Source organism: Schistocerca gregaria, chromosome 8 (genome assembly GCF_023897955.1).
Source record: "Schistocerca gregaria isolate iqSchGreg1 chromosome 8, iqSchGreg1.2, whole genome shotgun sequence".
Classification (NCBI taxonomy): domain Eukaryota; kingdom Metazoa; phylum Arthropoda; class Insecta; order Orthoptera; family Acrididae; genus Schistocerca; species Schistocerca gregaria.
Genome location: NC_064927.1, coordinates 474,400,898 through 474,417,874, shown reverse-complemented (window position 1 = coordinate 474,417,874; position 16,977 = coordinate 474,400,898). Strand labels below are relative to the sequence as shown.

Here is a 16,977-nt window from a genome sequence, read left to right as displayed (position 1 = left end):
CATGCAAGAGTTACAGAGCTGCTTTCTGAACTGACATGGAAATCCCTGTAGGGAAGGCACCATCTGTTTTGCAGAACACTATTGAGAAAATTTAGACAATTGGCATTTGAAGCTAGCTGCAGAACGATTCTACTGCTGCCAGCATACATTTTCCGCAAGGACCACGAAGATAATGTAAAAGAAATTAAGGCTTGTACAGAGGCATAGAGACAGTCATTTTTCCCTTGCTCTATTTGTGAATGGAGCAGGACAGGAAATGACAAGCAGTGGTAGAAGGTTCCCTCTGCAACACACCATATGGTAGCTGGCAGAGTATGTATGTGGATGTAGAAATGGTGCAAAGAATTCTGTTACCATCAGTGCCAAAAATGACAATGGACAGAACAACATGGAAACGAGACACTGAAAAATATGGAATGGCATCACTGATGTCAGAAAATGGAAGAGTTAAATCCCCTTTGCCCCCCAGGGGGTCCACAACACTTTTGGGATACATGCGTAGTGAGCACGGGACCCCGAGCTAATGTGGCCCTCCTCTCCTCCGGGCTGCATACCTTCCTTTTCTGCATCCTTCCCTATCCCCTATCTTTGCCCCCCCCCCCCTCCCCTCACCTCTGGCTCTTTCTTCCCTTTCTCTCCCTCTGGGAGTATGTTTTGTGACTACGTCCGGAGACGGATGCTCAAAAATGTAACACATTCCTTGCTTTCTCTGCTTGCAAGTCTTCATCCTTCCTTTGTCCTTCTCTTTTCCTTAACTCTTCTCTTTACCCTTTTCTCCGCTGTGGCGTTTGAGACCTCTCTTCTTTCCTTTCCATTTCTTTGTTTTTCCCTTTCTCTTTTTTCCTCCCTTTGCATATCTGAAGGCCGACCCACACATTTTCATGCATAGACGGTGCCGGGGTAATGCGTAATTCCCCACCCCAGGTAGACAGGTAGGACACATACGTACCCCCTGGTAAGGGCCAGCCCAGGGAGGGGTGATTACCCAAGCTGATACGTTCCAACAGTGCCGATTGGTCCCTCCGTCCATTTCTTGGGAGGTGTGACCTGGGGTGTGAACAATCAACTAAGGCGGGAGTGCCCTCAGAGAGGGCCCCCACAACGGAGGAGTGCGCCATCCGAGACGCCGGTAATCATGGGGGATTCTTCCGCAATGGTTTCCTCATCTTCCACTATGTCTGCTCACAAGCGTAAGTTCACTGAGTCTCAGCCACAGACAGTTCTTCCATCATTGCCACAGTTCCTTGTTGTTTCTTGGTCTGACGAAGGTCACGACTTCTCCACGGTCAACCCTTTCATTATTCAGAAAGGTGTCAATGCAGTTGCAGGTCCTGTAAAGTCTGGTTCCAGATTACGGAGTGGCACTTGTTGTTAGAAACAGACAGTGCCCTCCAGGCACAAAAATTGCTGTGTACTTCACTGCTCCACACCTTCCCTGTCCGGGTGGAAGTGCACCACACTTTAAATTCCTCCCATAGAGTCGTTTATACTTGCTCCCTCGATGGATTGTCCGACGAGGAAATTCAACACTACCTGTCTGACCAGGGTGCAACGGCTGTTCATAGAGTCATGAGAAGGGTTGACACGAACATCGTTCCAACCCATACTGTCTTCTTGACATTTGACAGAGTTCAACTCCCATTGAAAATAAAAGCAGGCTATGAGATAATTTCCGTTCGCCCCTACATCCCAAACCCTAAGCTATCGGTGTCAGCGGTTCAATCATACCAGCCAGTCCTGTTCCAACCCGGCCAAATGTGTTGCGTGTAGCAAGGATGCCCATGAGGGTGCTTGTCCACCTCCATCCCCTCGTTGCATCAACTGTACGGGTGACCACGCTGCTTCCTCTCGAGATTGCCCCATTTTTAAAGACGAAAAGCTCATTCAGGAAATCAGAGTGAAGGAAAAGATGTTGACCTTTGTTGCTCGAAAATTATTCGCAAGTCGAAAGCCCACTGTGCCTCAGACAGGAAAATACAGCACTGTCTTTGCCTCTCCTTGGCCAACAAAGGAGGCGGCCATGCAGACTTGTGATCTCAACTTCAGTGACACGGTCGTCAGATCGGCCAGCGCAAAGATCGCATGTTCAACCTCCCCACTTTTGCCTGCTCACTCTATGGCTCACCCTTCATCTGGTTCTGCTAAATCTCGATCTCAAAAGTCAGACACCCGGACTTCCAAAAAGAGCATACTCGTGAAGATTTTTTACGTACCCCAACTTCACAACCATCGGTTCTTCCTTCACCTAAACATCATGTTTCCAAGAAGGCTAATAAGAAACCCACTTCCTCTCCTTCTCCGCCACGGCGTGTCTCATCTACAGCACCACCTGGCGGTAACCGCCCTCAGCCGTCTTCTGTGTTGCCGAGGCACACTGCTGGTGGCCGATTAACTGGCCAATCGCTGGTGGCAGGAGCTGCTCCTGAAAAACCTATGGATCAGGATCTTCTGCCTTCGGATGAGTGTCGTTCTACGCTGTCGGTCGCAAGCTCTGAGCAGTCATTGAGTTGTCGGCAACCTTGGTCACATTCTTCCATTTTCTGTCCACCCTATGTCCATCCATTGGAATATCCGCGACATTCGAGCCAATCAGGATGAATTGATGATCCTCCTATGATCCTACTCGCTGGTCATCTTCTGTCTTCAGGAAACAAAGCTGCATCCCCACGACCGCTTTGTCTTCCCCCATTTTCAGTGAGTCCGATTTGATCTCCCCTCTGTTGAAGGCACTCCAGCACATGGAGGACTCATGATTCTTCTCCATAATACTCTCCATTATCATCCAATCCCCTTAAACACTTCCTTCCAAGCAGTCGCTGTTCATCTTTCCCTTTCTGGATACACCTTCTCTCTTTGTACTCTATACATTCCATCGTCCACATCAATGGCACGAGCTGATCTCCTTGATCTTCTTGGTCAGCTTCCACCCCCCCCCCCACCCCCCACCCCCCTATTTGCTGGTGGGGGACGTCAATGGCCACCACCCGCTTTGGGGATCTCCACATCCTTGTCTGCGTGGCTCACTATTGCTAGATGTCTTCCACCAAGCGGATCTTGTTTGCCTCAACACTGGGGACCCTTCCTTTATTGTCTGCCTCTACGACAAATTTCTCTCATTTGGACCTTTCGGTTGGTACTGTTCCGCTAGCCCGGCACTTCGAATGGTTCACCCTTGCTGATACACACTCGAGTTACCACTTTCCATGTGTCCTTCGATTGCAGCCACAACTGCCATATATGTGCCCGAGACGCTGGAAGTTTGCCCAAGCCGATTGGACACTTTTTTCGTCTCTAGCGACATTCAATGACCGTCACTTTCCTAGCATCGACAATGAGGTCACTCATATTACAGACATTATTCTTACAGCTGTGGAACATTCAATATCTCGCACCTCCGAATTGCCCTGGCGCCCCCTAGTTCCTTGGTGGAATGAGGCATGCCGTGACGCAATACGTGAGCGGCGACGTGCCCTTCGTGTTTTCAGACACCATCCTACTTTGGCCAACTGTATTCGCTATAAGCAGTTCCATGCGCGGTGCCATTGCGTCATCCGCAATAGCAAGAACGCCAAGCTGGGACTTTGTTACTAGCTCATTTAACACCTTCACTCCCTCCTTGGAAGTTAGAAGTTGGATTCGATGGTCATTATCCTTCTTCCTGATGTCTCAAGATCCCTCTTTGTGGACGATTTTGCGATCTACTACAGCTCTCAACAGACCAGCCTTCTTCAACAACTTCTTTAAGGCTGTCTCGATCGCCTTCACTCTTGGAGCATCGAAACCGGCTTCCGCTTTTCTCCCAGTAAGACCGTTTGTGTTAATTTTTGGTGTTGTATGGAGTTTCTTCCACCTTCCTTACATCTAGGACCTGTCAACCTTCTGTTTTCAGATGTCACTAAATTCTTGGGTCTTAAGTTTGACAGAAAACTGTGCTGGTCCCCCCACATTTCCTATCTTTCGGCTCGCTGTCTGCGATCCCTCAACACCCTCTGTGTCCTGAATGGTACCTCCTGGGGAGCAGACTGAGTGGTCCTTCTCTGCCTCTATGGCGCCTTAGTGCGCTCGAAATTGGACGATGGAAGCATAGTTTACTCCTCTGCTTGGCCATCTATTCTTCAGCGTCTTGACTCTATCCACCACCGTGGATTACATTTAGTGTCTGGAGCTTTTTACACCAGCCCTGTGGAAAGCCTTTATGCTGAGACTGCTGAACCTCCGCTGTCCAATCAGCGAGCTTTCCTTCTAAGTCATTATGCTAGCCATTTGTCTTCCATGCCTGCTAATGCAGCCCATGACATTTTTTTCGATGTCTCCTTGGATTTAGGGTATGCACACCGGCCTTCCTCCCTACTACCACCGGGAGTCCTCTTCCGTCAACTTCTCCATTCTCTTTCCTTCCGCTTTCCTAAAACTTTCTTGACAACTTGGGGTACAGCACCGCCTTGGCTCCATCCCCGGACCTGCCTGCTCCATGATCTTTGTCAGTTTTTCAAGGATGGTACCCCTTCACTTGTTTATCGTTGCACATTTTCTGCTCTATGTGCACAAATGAAGGAAGCCACATTTATTTACACTGATGGCTCAAAAACATCATCTAGTGTAGGGAGTGCCTATATTGTTGGCGACACCCCAAATCGATTTCGGCTTCTTGACCAGTGTTCGGTTTATACTGTGCTGTTCTCCAGGCTCTCCAATACATCCATCGCCATCAGCGGATACAGTATGTTATCTGTCCAGATTCTCTCAGCTCTTTCCTCAGTCTCCAAGCTCTCTACCCTGTCCACCCTCTGGTCCACCGGATTCAGGACTGTCTGTGCTCGCTCCATTTGGGGGGCATCTCGGTGGCGTTCCTCTGGCTCCCAGGACACGTTGGTATCTGTGGAAATGAGGCGGCCGATATAGCGGTCAAGGCTGCGGTCTCTCTTCTTCACCCAGCTATTCGCACGATTCCCTTCGCCGATCTACAGAGTGTTTTGTGTCATCGTGTTGTTCTTTTATGGCATGGACATTGGTAGACACTTCCCCATAATAAATTGCAGGACGTGAAAACTCTTCCATGTGCTTGGACTTCTTTCTCCTGAATGGGTCGTCGGGAGGAGGTAATTTTAACTAGACTCCGGATAGGGCACTGTCTTTTTAGCCATTGACATCTTTTAAGCGGCAATCCTCCCCCACTCTGTCCCCACTGCTCTCAGCTGTGGTCGGTAAGACACCTTTTACTTGAGTGCCCCTATTTTACTCCATTACGCGCCCGTCTACAGCTGTCGCCTGAAATATCGTCCATTTTATCAGACAACACGCACTCAGCTTTCCTTCTCCTTTTAGTTTCTCCAATTTTTTGAGTTTCGTTCCCTTTGCTGCTGGTTTCCATTTTCGTTTTTTACCTTTCCCTACGTCACAGACTGGGTGCTAATGACCATAGCAGTTTTGCGCTAAAAAAAAAAAAAAAAAAAAAAAAAAAAAAAAAAAAAAAAAGAGTCCCCTTTGCTAATTCTCGAAGGAGTGCCTCCCTTGGGAAAGAAGCCTTAACAAAAGTCAAATGGGATGGAAATAATAACTTGTTCTTTCTGCATGCCATTAAAAGAAGGGATAACATTGCTGATTACTGTATAGCTCTGATATGAGTTATGGGGAGAGAGAACACTATCAAGTAAGTTTGTTGGAAGATGCATGATGAAGGCTTAAGGCTAAGCAGTAAGGCATAGCAGGAAGCCTAAGCCTATAAGCTGAGTTTGCCTTGATGTAAAGATCCATCAAGGATCGGCATTGTGGGTCTGGTCAGGACTTACTCCAAATGAGAAATTGTGGAGCAGTCGGCACTATTGCCCAGCATACCTCCCGATGGTACCGGCTTCTCAAGTTCCATGCACTGGCCTGAGTAGCATCAAGGTGAAAGTGTACAGTGTGGATTATTTTCAGGCCTGTGACTTACTGAGGTCCATAGTCACAAGCTGGCTGTGCCTCCTGTTGTCAGTTGGAACACCACCCGACGGCAAGAGTAAACTCCTGGGATGGTGGCGTCCTGAGTTCTCGGCAATAAAAAACCATTGTTGTTGTTGTGGTTGTGCTGGTTTACTACCCAGAACTGTTATTGTTAAACTGATTTTGAGATGTCTGTGAAAGAAATGAACTGTACTTCAGGTTGGCCACCTGAGAGATGCAGGTGTTCTGTGGTTGTTGTCTGGTTGGAGTGTTGGTGCAGACACTGCACACATATGGTAAAAATTTGGTGTCCTTCGTGTATTGCGGTGGCCTGGTGTAATGTTAAGCTCTCTCTATACAGCTTAAGCATTTCGTGGAATTACTTGTTGAAGAATGCTTGTTCTGCTTTCTTGCAGTGCCGATGTCTTCTGCTAGCACCAGACATTTCTCCAAAGATTTCGCTGCTAGGAAGGGGAAATTTTCACTCTCTCGCTCTCTCTGTTCTTATTTAAAGATACACTACTCTTGGAATATCATTCAATGCACTGGAACATATTTATTTCCACTTTGTACAAAAAAACAACTAAACTTTATGACATAAGCCCACACATTACCGGGCATCGAGAATCAGTTAATTACACATTTTTGAACACAATTAATACATAAGCTTTTATTGTGGCTGACTATCCATGTCCAGTCCACATACTCTCAACAGCAGTTCCACATCTAATAAACAGTCACTATTTCGAGTCTCTCCATTTGTTTTCTAATAATAAAATGCTACATTACGCTTTGCATCCCGCCACAGATCTTCCGGGCCATATTTGCTTATTCTTGGCAGGTCGAGCTGAACACTTGCCAACGCCGACGAATTATCTCCCTTCCAGTTTCGCCTGCACAAACAATAAATGGGTGCAGTATCCCATGCTCATCCTTATGCCCTGCTTTAAAATAACGCATGTTCGAAACGTCTGAAACACAAGTGTCTCCAGGCTTTCCTATGGCAGCTCCCAACTTTTTTTTTTACAAGCTTCTTCTTTAATATTTCCTCTTCTGTCTCAGGTCCTGTCACAGTCGCCACGTTCTTGTGGTGGCCCGGTGTAATGTTAAGCTCTCTATACAGCTTAAGTATTTCATGGACTTACTTGTTGAAGAATGCTGGTTCTGCTTTCTTGCAGCGCCAATGTCTTCTGCTAGCACCAGATGCTTCTCCAAAGATTTCACTGCTAGGAAGGGGAAATTTTCACTCTCTCGCTCTCTCTCTCTCCTTATTTAAAAAATATGCTACTCTTGGAATATCATTCAATGCACCGGAACATATTTATTTCCACTTTCTACAAAAAAAAACAACAAAACTTTATGACATAAGCCCACACATTACCGGGCACCCAGAATCAGTTAATTACACATTTTTGAACACAATTAATACATAAGCTTTTATTGTGGTTGACTATCCACGTCCAGTCCACGTACTCTCAACAGCAGTTCAACATCTAATAAACAGTCACTATTTCGAGTCTCTCCATTTGTTTTTTAACAGTCTCCTGACTTTCATAAAATTCTGGGGGTACTACAGTATGTATTGTGGAATTAAATGGTAGGAATTTGAGGAAGTGTTTTAGAAAACGTTGGGCATCCATTTTTTGTATTGTTTTCTATGAACATTGAGACTTCCTGAGTTGTTCAAAATACTTGTAAATTCCTAAGTTTCTGCATTACCAGCGATGAACTACAAAACTGTAAAACATACACAAAATATAGTGCAGGGAAGAAAAGTGACGATTTTCACATAGTATAGAACTGAGAAACTGCGCTATAAATTTTGTAATAATGCAAGTAGGATGTTCAACCCACTTGGATAGCCACATGTGTTAAGGAGCTGCTCACAGGATACAGGAAATAAAGCCAATTCTGTATCAATCCACCTCATGGGTTAACAACAAGGGCTGGTGAGCTGACCAACCTGTATGTGGATTTTTGATGGTTTTCTACATCCACTAGGTAAATACCAGGCTAGTATCCACCTCCCACCTCAGAAACATTTTATTTAAACATTTAAGAAAATTTTCTGATAGTTGAATATGAGATTTACTATAGACACAGACAGTAATACAACACCAACCTTATGGAGAAAGAGGAACCCCCGACACACACACACACACAGACACACACACACACACACGCACACACACACACACACACAAAGTCACCCTCCTATGGGCAGCAAGACTAGTCTGTCTAATAAATCTTGCTGTGGCCACTGGAATGTGTGTTTGGGTTTCTGTGAATGTTTATGTAAATGTGTGCACTACTGCTAGAAAAAGAGCTAGTGCTCAGAAGCTAGTGTGAATGCTGTTTTTTGTAATGTTTTCTATGCTCCAGGCATCAGTCTGCTGTTGGTGAGAGGTTGCCTTCCCCCTGTTTTACTTATTGCTCACTTTTGACAGACTTGTACAACAGTTCCCTAACGAGACAGACTGATAGATACTGAGCCAATTTAGCCATGTGGGCTTACATGTACAGCTACATGTGTTAGGTGATAGTGATAATTTCATGTGACATTATTGACATGGCAGTAAATGTATTTTCTGGCAACAATTAGAATTCTGTAAGAATTTTGATGCACAGTTTGGTTATTGAAAAGTGTTTCTATGTTGCATGTAAATAACATTAATGCAGATACATATTTTTAATACATAATTTAGTAAATATTTGAACCATCAGACTCACAAAAGTTAGAATTTCTGTTTTAGTTACAATATGATCTTTAATATTGCTATTTTCAGATTCTTGTTTTGGTAATTGACATTAAGCAGTCATTGTTCCAGGATAAACAGTTTGTGTGGTTTGAGGAACTGATGTGAAATCAATCTGGAATATTCTTTGAAAGTATATTCACTTAAGAGCAATGATAATTTGATGTTTGTCAGAAAGCCTGTTCAATGACAGTTGTAAACATATATTCTAGTGAAGTTAAGTATGCTAATGTTGAAATTAAGTTACAAAACATTAATTATAACCACAACCTGTGTAGTGGGATCCACATTGGTCCCGGCATCAATCATTTTCCTATAGTGTTTTCTGGTCTGTCACATTTCACTTGGTAAGTCAGTCCAAATGTTGGAGTAAGGGAAAGGCATAGTAATTTTAGTTCGACCTTGCCTAGTAAAACACTCTGATGTTCCAACCAAACTCCAGATTGAGGATAGTATTATTTTATTGGATTACAGCTTGGTGATTAGAAAGTGAATGTCACTAAAGGTATTTTGCTTGCAAGTGAAATTCTGGCTTTGAAAATTTTTGTGTCACAAGTTTTGAACATTATACTACTGAAGTAAATCACCATTGCACTTGCATGTATTAGCAGCTTATAAAATAATGTTTTTCTTTATCCAGGTATTTTACACATATTTATTTCTCAGATTTAATTAATACTTTTGGCTATAAATAATTGTTAAAAATCTTCATATATCTGTTAACTGTGATGTGATATGTTTAATATTTCCAGTCATGGGATACATTTTTCCGAAGCACCTCAGCAGGTGCTGCACCAGGTGAAGCATACCATCCTCCACCCTCACTAGCACCTCTAGCCAAGAACCAGGTTCCTATAATGAGCCTCGCTCCTTATTTAGGATCATCAGTACCCGCTCTTGATGGACAACTCAATGAAAAGACAATTGATGACCACTTGGCTGTGCAGGCAATCATCCGTTCATACCAGGTATGCCACTAGGCTTCAGCAACAGCTGCTTTGGAAGAATTGCACATGTATTCTTTTATTAGTTAGTTCTTGTGATCATTGTGCTGGGAAAGAAGAAATTCACTTATCCAAAGTAATCATTGCTGTAGTGTTAAGACTTCCCCTCTAACTGGCAGCTGGCCAGTTGGATAGTGTAATAAGAAACCATGTTTATAAATGTGTGTATAGTACTGTTGTGATGCAGACTACTTAACAATAAAAACACAAATAGTGTAAATAACAAATAGAATACTTTCTGGGAGTCTTAGTCAAAACAGACACTAATACAGTGCAGACACTTTTAAAGTATCAGTTTTAAGTTGGAGGGTAGGGGGAGGGGTGTAATTTGGGCTGCTATTAAGGAAGACATTGGTAGAGGTTGGACCAGTAATACTTTGTTTATGGCCCTGCCAACTTTAGCAAACAATTACGGTAGTCATTACAAAATACTTTTGTGCCCTCCACTTTGCTTTGTGTCACACTTTGCTGATCTTCCTATTTTGAAAAGAGTGAAGAAGCTACTCTGGGTCCAATTTATGGTTAGAATTTGGCTCCCACAATCTCAAGAAGGTTTGGCAATAGCTTTCATTATGAAGAAGGTTTGGCAATAGCTTTCATTATGTCCAAGTCCTGCATCTGCAGAAGCACAAAAAACAGGTCTAGGACTGCTGTACCTGTGATAGAGAGGTGGGGCTTGTTCCTCCACAGCACTGTCAAAGTTCTCATTTGTGCATGCTCATGACTGACTGCCACTATACGTGAAAGTAATGAAAGCAGCATAGCAATCTAACTGCTGAAATTCAGATTTTGTTTATTTAGTGGTGGAGATCTCACTAATTGAAGACTTTTTTAAGCAGCTACCAATATAAATAACTGAGTCACAGCCTTTGAATGAAAAATAAAGAATTACAACTTGAATAACAGAGAAAAATTAATAAACACTAAAAAGTAGGAACAATAATGGTGCCATTGTTTACTCTTTATTGTGCATTCCATCTCATCATCTGTTTTTTTTGCATCTGTTCTTGATCAACTCAGTTGTATTCAATGAATCTTTATTGAGCCTTGAGCTGAATTTTGATTACCACACTCAGTGTCTCCAGTTTATGTTGTCATTGTACATGACAAAGTACAAAATGTGAGAATTTATTTACTTACTGTGACATTTTTTGAAGCTTTGCAACATTTTCATCTTATAAACCAATGTACTTACTCCAAAGACAACAACTTTGTAATAATCTAAAATTTGTCCAGCTATGCATAGTAAGTCTCTTAAAAGTTCAGCTTCATTATTTTATGTAAATCTTCGAAACTCCAAGTATTTCTTCAGGTTTGAGAGGAAAAAAATAATCACAGGGAGCCAAACCCAATCAATATAATAGGTGTGGAAGCAGTTAAAGGAAACTGCCAAACAAGATGATCTAGTAATAAGACACTGGACTTACATTCAGGGACACGACTGATCAAATTGCCGTCTGACCATCCTCTTGACTTAGGTTTCCTGTGGTTTTCCTAAATTTATTAAGGCAGTGTCTACCGGCCGTGGTGGTCTAGCGGTTCTAGGCACTCAGTCTGGAACCGTGCGACTGCTACGGTCGCAGGTTTGAATCCTGCCTTGGGCATGGATGTGTGTGGTGTCCTTAGGTTAGTTAGGTTTAAGTAGTTCTAAGTTCTAGGGGACTTATGACCACAGCTGTTGAGTCCCATAGTGCTCAGAGCCATTTGAACCATTTTTTTAAGGCAGTGTCCTTTGAAAAGGACATGGGCTCATACCTTCTCCAGTGTCAGCTTGTGCTCTATCTCTTATGACTTCATTATTGACAGGATATTAAACCATAATCTTCATTCTTTCCAAACAAATTGGTTTCAGTTTAGCAGCAGCTGTAAGAGACATTTTTGCTTCTTGATGTAAGAGAACTCTCTTCTTAGCCAGATGTCAACATTTTACAAGACTAACACATTTAAGTTTGTTCATTAGTGAAACATAAGCATCCCTGCTGATGGTTTCACCCATTTGGGATTAGTCTGCCAGTATGATTTCATGATTCTCACTTAATTGTAGTCATAACCTTTTACTGTAACTGAATGGTTTTGCTTTCTATGAGGTACTTTCACCTTTTGTCATCCACAAGTTACATTTCTGTTTAGTCACTGGCATCTAATGATAAATAAAAGTTTGTTATGCTGTTAGGAAATGTCAGAGAAACTCACTGGAAATATATTTAAAAAAAGTAGACACACTATTGAATAGCATTCATTACAGACATTGTATGCACCAGTTCATATTTCTATCCAATAGTGGCCCCTATTTCCCAAATTGCCCCATGCTTACCTTACAAAAACTACTTACCTCCAATCTGACCTTAACCTCCTAGCCTAGGTTCATCATGACACTGGTGGAGCCTGTGTGCACGAAGAATGATCAAATTACTTTCTGTTTTAAGGGTGTAAATATCTGTTCTTTCCATTACTGAAGGTTTTGTGTTCATGGACAGGGTCCTAAGGAAGGAGAGTGAGGGCAAGTTGGTGAAAACAAATTTTTATAAGGTAATCATGGACTTGTTTAATAGGAGTTGGGGAGGCTCACATGTGGATGGAGGCATAAACGGACACAGGCAACATTCAATGTTGGCTAGTGGTTAGTTTCAGACAGAGGGGTTGGTGGCAAAAAAGCATAACTAGTTAAAGACTCAGGTGAAGACTAGTAAAGCTTTGATCAGGATCTTCCAACTGCATGATTGTTGTACTTTTATGTGCTGCTGTAGTGATCCTATTTCAGCTTAACAGCCAAACCCTCCTGAAAAATCTAGGCCCTTCCCCACATTTGGGGAACTAACCACTGGCCAACAATGGACATTGCCTGTGCCAGTTCTTAACACCATACAGATGTGACCCTCCCCCACTCCTAGTAAATCAAACAATGATTACCTTCAAAAAATTCCTTGCCTCTGACTTGCAGTCACTCTCCTTTCCAAGGAATGTTTCCAAGAACGCAAAACTCTATACAGTGGAAAGAACTGTTATTTACACCTGCAAAATGGACTGGAATTTGATCATTCTTCCTTCAAACTTACGCTCCGTCAAGGTTATGGTGAACATAGAGTAGGAGAATGAGGCCAGGTTAGAGGTGAGTAATTTTTGTAAGCTACCTGGGGTGTGGTTTGGAGGATTGGGGCCAGATGACAGTTGGATGGAAGTATGAACTGAGAGATAAAATGTCTGCACCCCAAATACCTCCAGCACTCTCATCTTCTACATGCTTCCCAAAATCCACAAAACTAACCACCCTGAGTGCCCAATTGTAGTTTAGCTGGTACTGGGCTCGCACAGAGGGAATCTTGGTTGTTGTTGACCAAAACCCAAACTCATTTCACTGTTTCTACATTGAGGTGTAAACCACTTCTTCATTGCCTCTCATCTGTGAACACACATTACCATCAGGATCCCTAGTAGCCCCTGTTGATGCAACCAATCTTTTGCATTGAAATGGTATCCAACTGTCAAACATTACTCGTTTCAGATTTTATGTTTTGCATTAAACTCAACATTAAATATGAACATTTTCAAGTAATTATTTAATCTTTTAGAGCAGAAAGTATTTTATTGAAAATTTATACTGAACTTGATCAGTTCCAGGGGCCCATTACTGATAACTGATTTTACACATTGTGTTCCAGTGCTGCAGAAAGTATAGCAATTTATTTGTAACTTCATAATTTTTCATTAATAAGTATTAATACAAAATCCTGTGTGAATCTGGACACTAAGTAAACTGAAATTTGTTTTATCTGACCTGTGCAAACACAACCTCAGTCACTTAAATAATATTATGACAATGTAAACAACTGTAATTATTACTGGACTGCGCATTGTGCATTAATTGCAATGAAAGAGATTAATAAGAATAATTTCACATGTGACATCAAGGTTGACAGAGAGTGTGAATAGGTTATCAAATAACAGTTAACGTTGCAGTAGAAAAAAGTGTGAGTAATAGGTCACAGATAATCCACTTGTGGATAATCAAGAGTTTAATAATACAAGATACACTGTATCTATTAATACATTATAGGCTGTGTACTGCATAATACATTTACAGTTATTTATCTGGACAATGAACTGCATCTTATACCTAAAGATTTGCGTTGCAGTCTATTATTTTACAACATCAACATACACTCGTGCCACTGGGTTTGCTGCTGTCAGACATTAGTTGTCCCATTGTCATGCCAACACCAAACCCACAAGATATTTCCTTACACATCTGACTAAGTATGTCCTTTGCCATTACCTTACACATCTGACTAAGTATGTCCTTAGCCATTACTACTACTTCTATGAGGGCAAGATATACAACAAAAATCTGTAGCACAGTCACTGACACTTGGGTGCCACACCCCATATACCAGTCTTTTAATGCGCCATCAAGAGGAAACCTTCCTAGCCACTCAGGATCCCAAACCCCTACTCTAGTCAACGTTCAGTGCTAAGGTCTTAAAGGTATGAACTGCAATGTAATAGGTGGATGAGGTTTTGGTTATGATGTGTTACACCCCATGCATGATCTGTTGCCCACCTTTTACCATACAAGTATTTTGCTGTCACCATTCAAGTTATTCGCTGTAGTGGATGCAATATGTAGTGCCACTAGATCGTGATGTGTGACATGACTTTTTGCAGTGGGTGGATGTTGAAACTGAGCTCCCATCTATTTAAGCTACTACAATGATGTAATCACTTTTTCTTCTGTATTATAATCACAATGTTTCCTCTATACAATTTCATTAACAATTGCACGTGATACTGATCTTGCTCAACTTGTAGCTTAAAGGCAGATCACATCATGTATATACACTGTACTGATTTTACTTTTCAGAATGTCAGTTATTATGTATTCTTCAATTGTTCTGGTGTCAACATTATCGTCTGTACCTTTTGCACTGTGACTTTCGAGACACCACCAAGCCTTGACGCCAAAGTAGAAGTGAGTCTCCACAGCAGGTGGAGACTCACACTTATCATCAAACATTGCCAATGTTCTGAGCTGACTCCTTTGTATCCATCTGCACATATGGCATACCAGAGAGCACACAGTTTTGAAATATGTCATTTGTTATTGTTAAAACAGTTGCAGCTCAGAAGTTGACTGAGTAGTGAGAACTTTTTAAAAAAATGCTGTGGAAAAATGGAAACTGGACAAGGTTCTCATTGGATGAATTTCTGATTTTTGTAAAGCCCTAACTCAATAATGTCTCATATTAATTTGGGCAACCTTTGATAATTGCTCACCTTTAGACAAAAACTGTTAACAATGTGTTTGCAGAATTTTGTCAGTGTCGTACTTCCATTAGTATCTGAGTGTTTTATTTGGAAAAAATATTAATCAGGATGGTCAGACCTGGGCATGCAACTGCGTCTCCTGTTGATGCAACAAAATCGGCCGCCACACCTCCCCTCCACTAGTCAAGTTCAACATTCCACAACAAAGATTTCATCATGCACATATCAACCTTATCGGTCCACTACCACCGTTAGAGGGCCACAGATTTATTCTCTCCACAATCGACCGCATGTCTGGCTGGGTGGAAGCTGTTCCTTTACCCAACATTACTGCTGAAACTGTGGCCAAGGGTTTCGTCTCCTCATGGATTGCCAGATTCGGTTGCTCGACCACCATCACCACCGACCAAGGTCGGCAGTTTGAGTCTGCCCTGTTCACCATTTTATATAAGATCTGCGACATTAAAAAAATTCATACAACAGCCTACCACCCACAAAGCAACTGGATAGTTGAACCGTGGTACCACACCCACAAAATTGCCCTCAGGTGCCATGACTGCTCTGGTCTGAGACACTTCCGTGGGTGTTTCTCGGTCTCCGTTCGACCTTTAAAGCAGACTTACAGGAAACCATCTCTGAATTCATTTTCGAGGAGAACCCAGTCCTACCAGGGGAAATTATCCTGCCTCAAGCACCTGAGGATTTTCCCCCTCCTCAGATTTCATTAGTCGCATGCGCACTCACTTCAAACATGCACGGCTACATCTGCCTATCAACCATTCCCTGCCGGGCACTTACTTGTCAACCACACTCAACACTTGCTCTCACGTTATGCTCAGCTTCTTTAAAGTACTCCGACAGGGTGAGACAGTGTTCAACATTATGGTTAAAGAAGATCTCCTCAAACTGTTCCATTGCACAGGCTCAAACCTGCTTTCTCGGACTCTGATGCCCCTTTGCCATCTCAGTCGGACTCTCCTGATGACTTTTCTGCTGTGGAGCCTGAAAATACTTTGTCTCATGCCATGGTGCTGTTTTCTCCAACCCATGATTCATTGTCACCATACGCAGGTTTTTCAGGTACGTCGCCATCCACCCCATGTGCAGGTTCCACCACCACTTCACCGATTGTGGAGATTCGCTCTCTCACATTCAACCTGTGCTGCAACGTGCCACCACACTCCATGGACGACATGTTGATCACCATTGATGACCGTGTGCTCGTTCTCCTAACAGACACCGCAACCTCGCCCTCCTACGGGCAGTTAAATGTCAGTGTAGTGCTAACCTGTCCCTTCCCCGTGAGTGCGACCCATCAGAAATTTGCACATTCATTTCCTTGGACAGCTTGATCTGTATTCGGAGCGGACATACCTGCACCATGCTGCAGGCCATTCCAAATGCCTGCTCTTGGGCTGGCCGATGCATTGTCTGCCCCCGCTGGTTGACTGACTACGAGGTGGACCTGCCAAATTCTGATGTTGCAGTTGCCGCCTCGAATGACTACTACCAATGCCGATGCCAATATTACCTCCACTCAAGCCTCACAGGTGTTACTCTGTATTGCGGGGGAGGGAGGGGAGGGGGGAGGGGAGCTGTGTGGCTTTGATAGGTCGAATCAACCATGATTAACACCATCTTTGGGCTCTTATTGCTATGCCGAGCCTCCATGTTAGTTTTTAGTTATATCCTGTATGACTAACTACAAAATATCTCTCTATGTGGAATTTAATGGGGATAGTTATTGCATTCGACCAATATTCGTATCTCTTTCCCATACCCTTTTTCTGAGGACTTATCATAGCAATAGTGAAAGTGCACAAAAAATTGAAACTTAAAACTAAAAATTAACATGTTGTCTCAAGTCTTGGAATTTACAGGACCATATTTTATTTCATTTATTTATTTACTTTTTTGGCATTAGAACTGTGTGTTCTTCAACAAGTTTGCTCCATTCTATTTTTTCCATTGTGGTTTCCCATCATCTTCTAACTTTTAAGAGGCGTAGACTCTTGGTGATAACTGTATCCACA

The 16,977-nt window shown here is 42.7% G+C and overlaps 1 protein-coding gene across 2 annotated transcripts in view; it reads left to right on the top strand.

Annotated features, from left to right (window-relative positions):
- LOC126284404 (2-oxoglutarate dehydrogenase complex component E1-like) overlaps window positions 1–16,977 on the top strand; it is a 175,082-nt gene that overhangs the window by 18,735 nt on the left and 139,370 nt on the right. For both annotated transcript variants that reach the window (XM_049983309.1, XM_049983310.1), the window contains exon 3: window positions 9,431–9,646. In XM_049983309.1, the coding sequence (XP_049839266.1) occupies window positions 9,431–9,646 (216 nt within the window). The remainder of the gene's footprint in view (window positions 1–9,430; window positions 9,647–16,977) is intronic.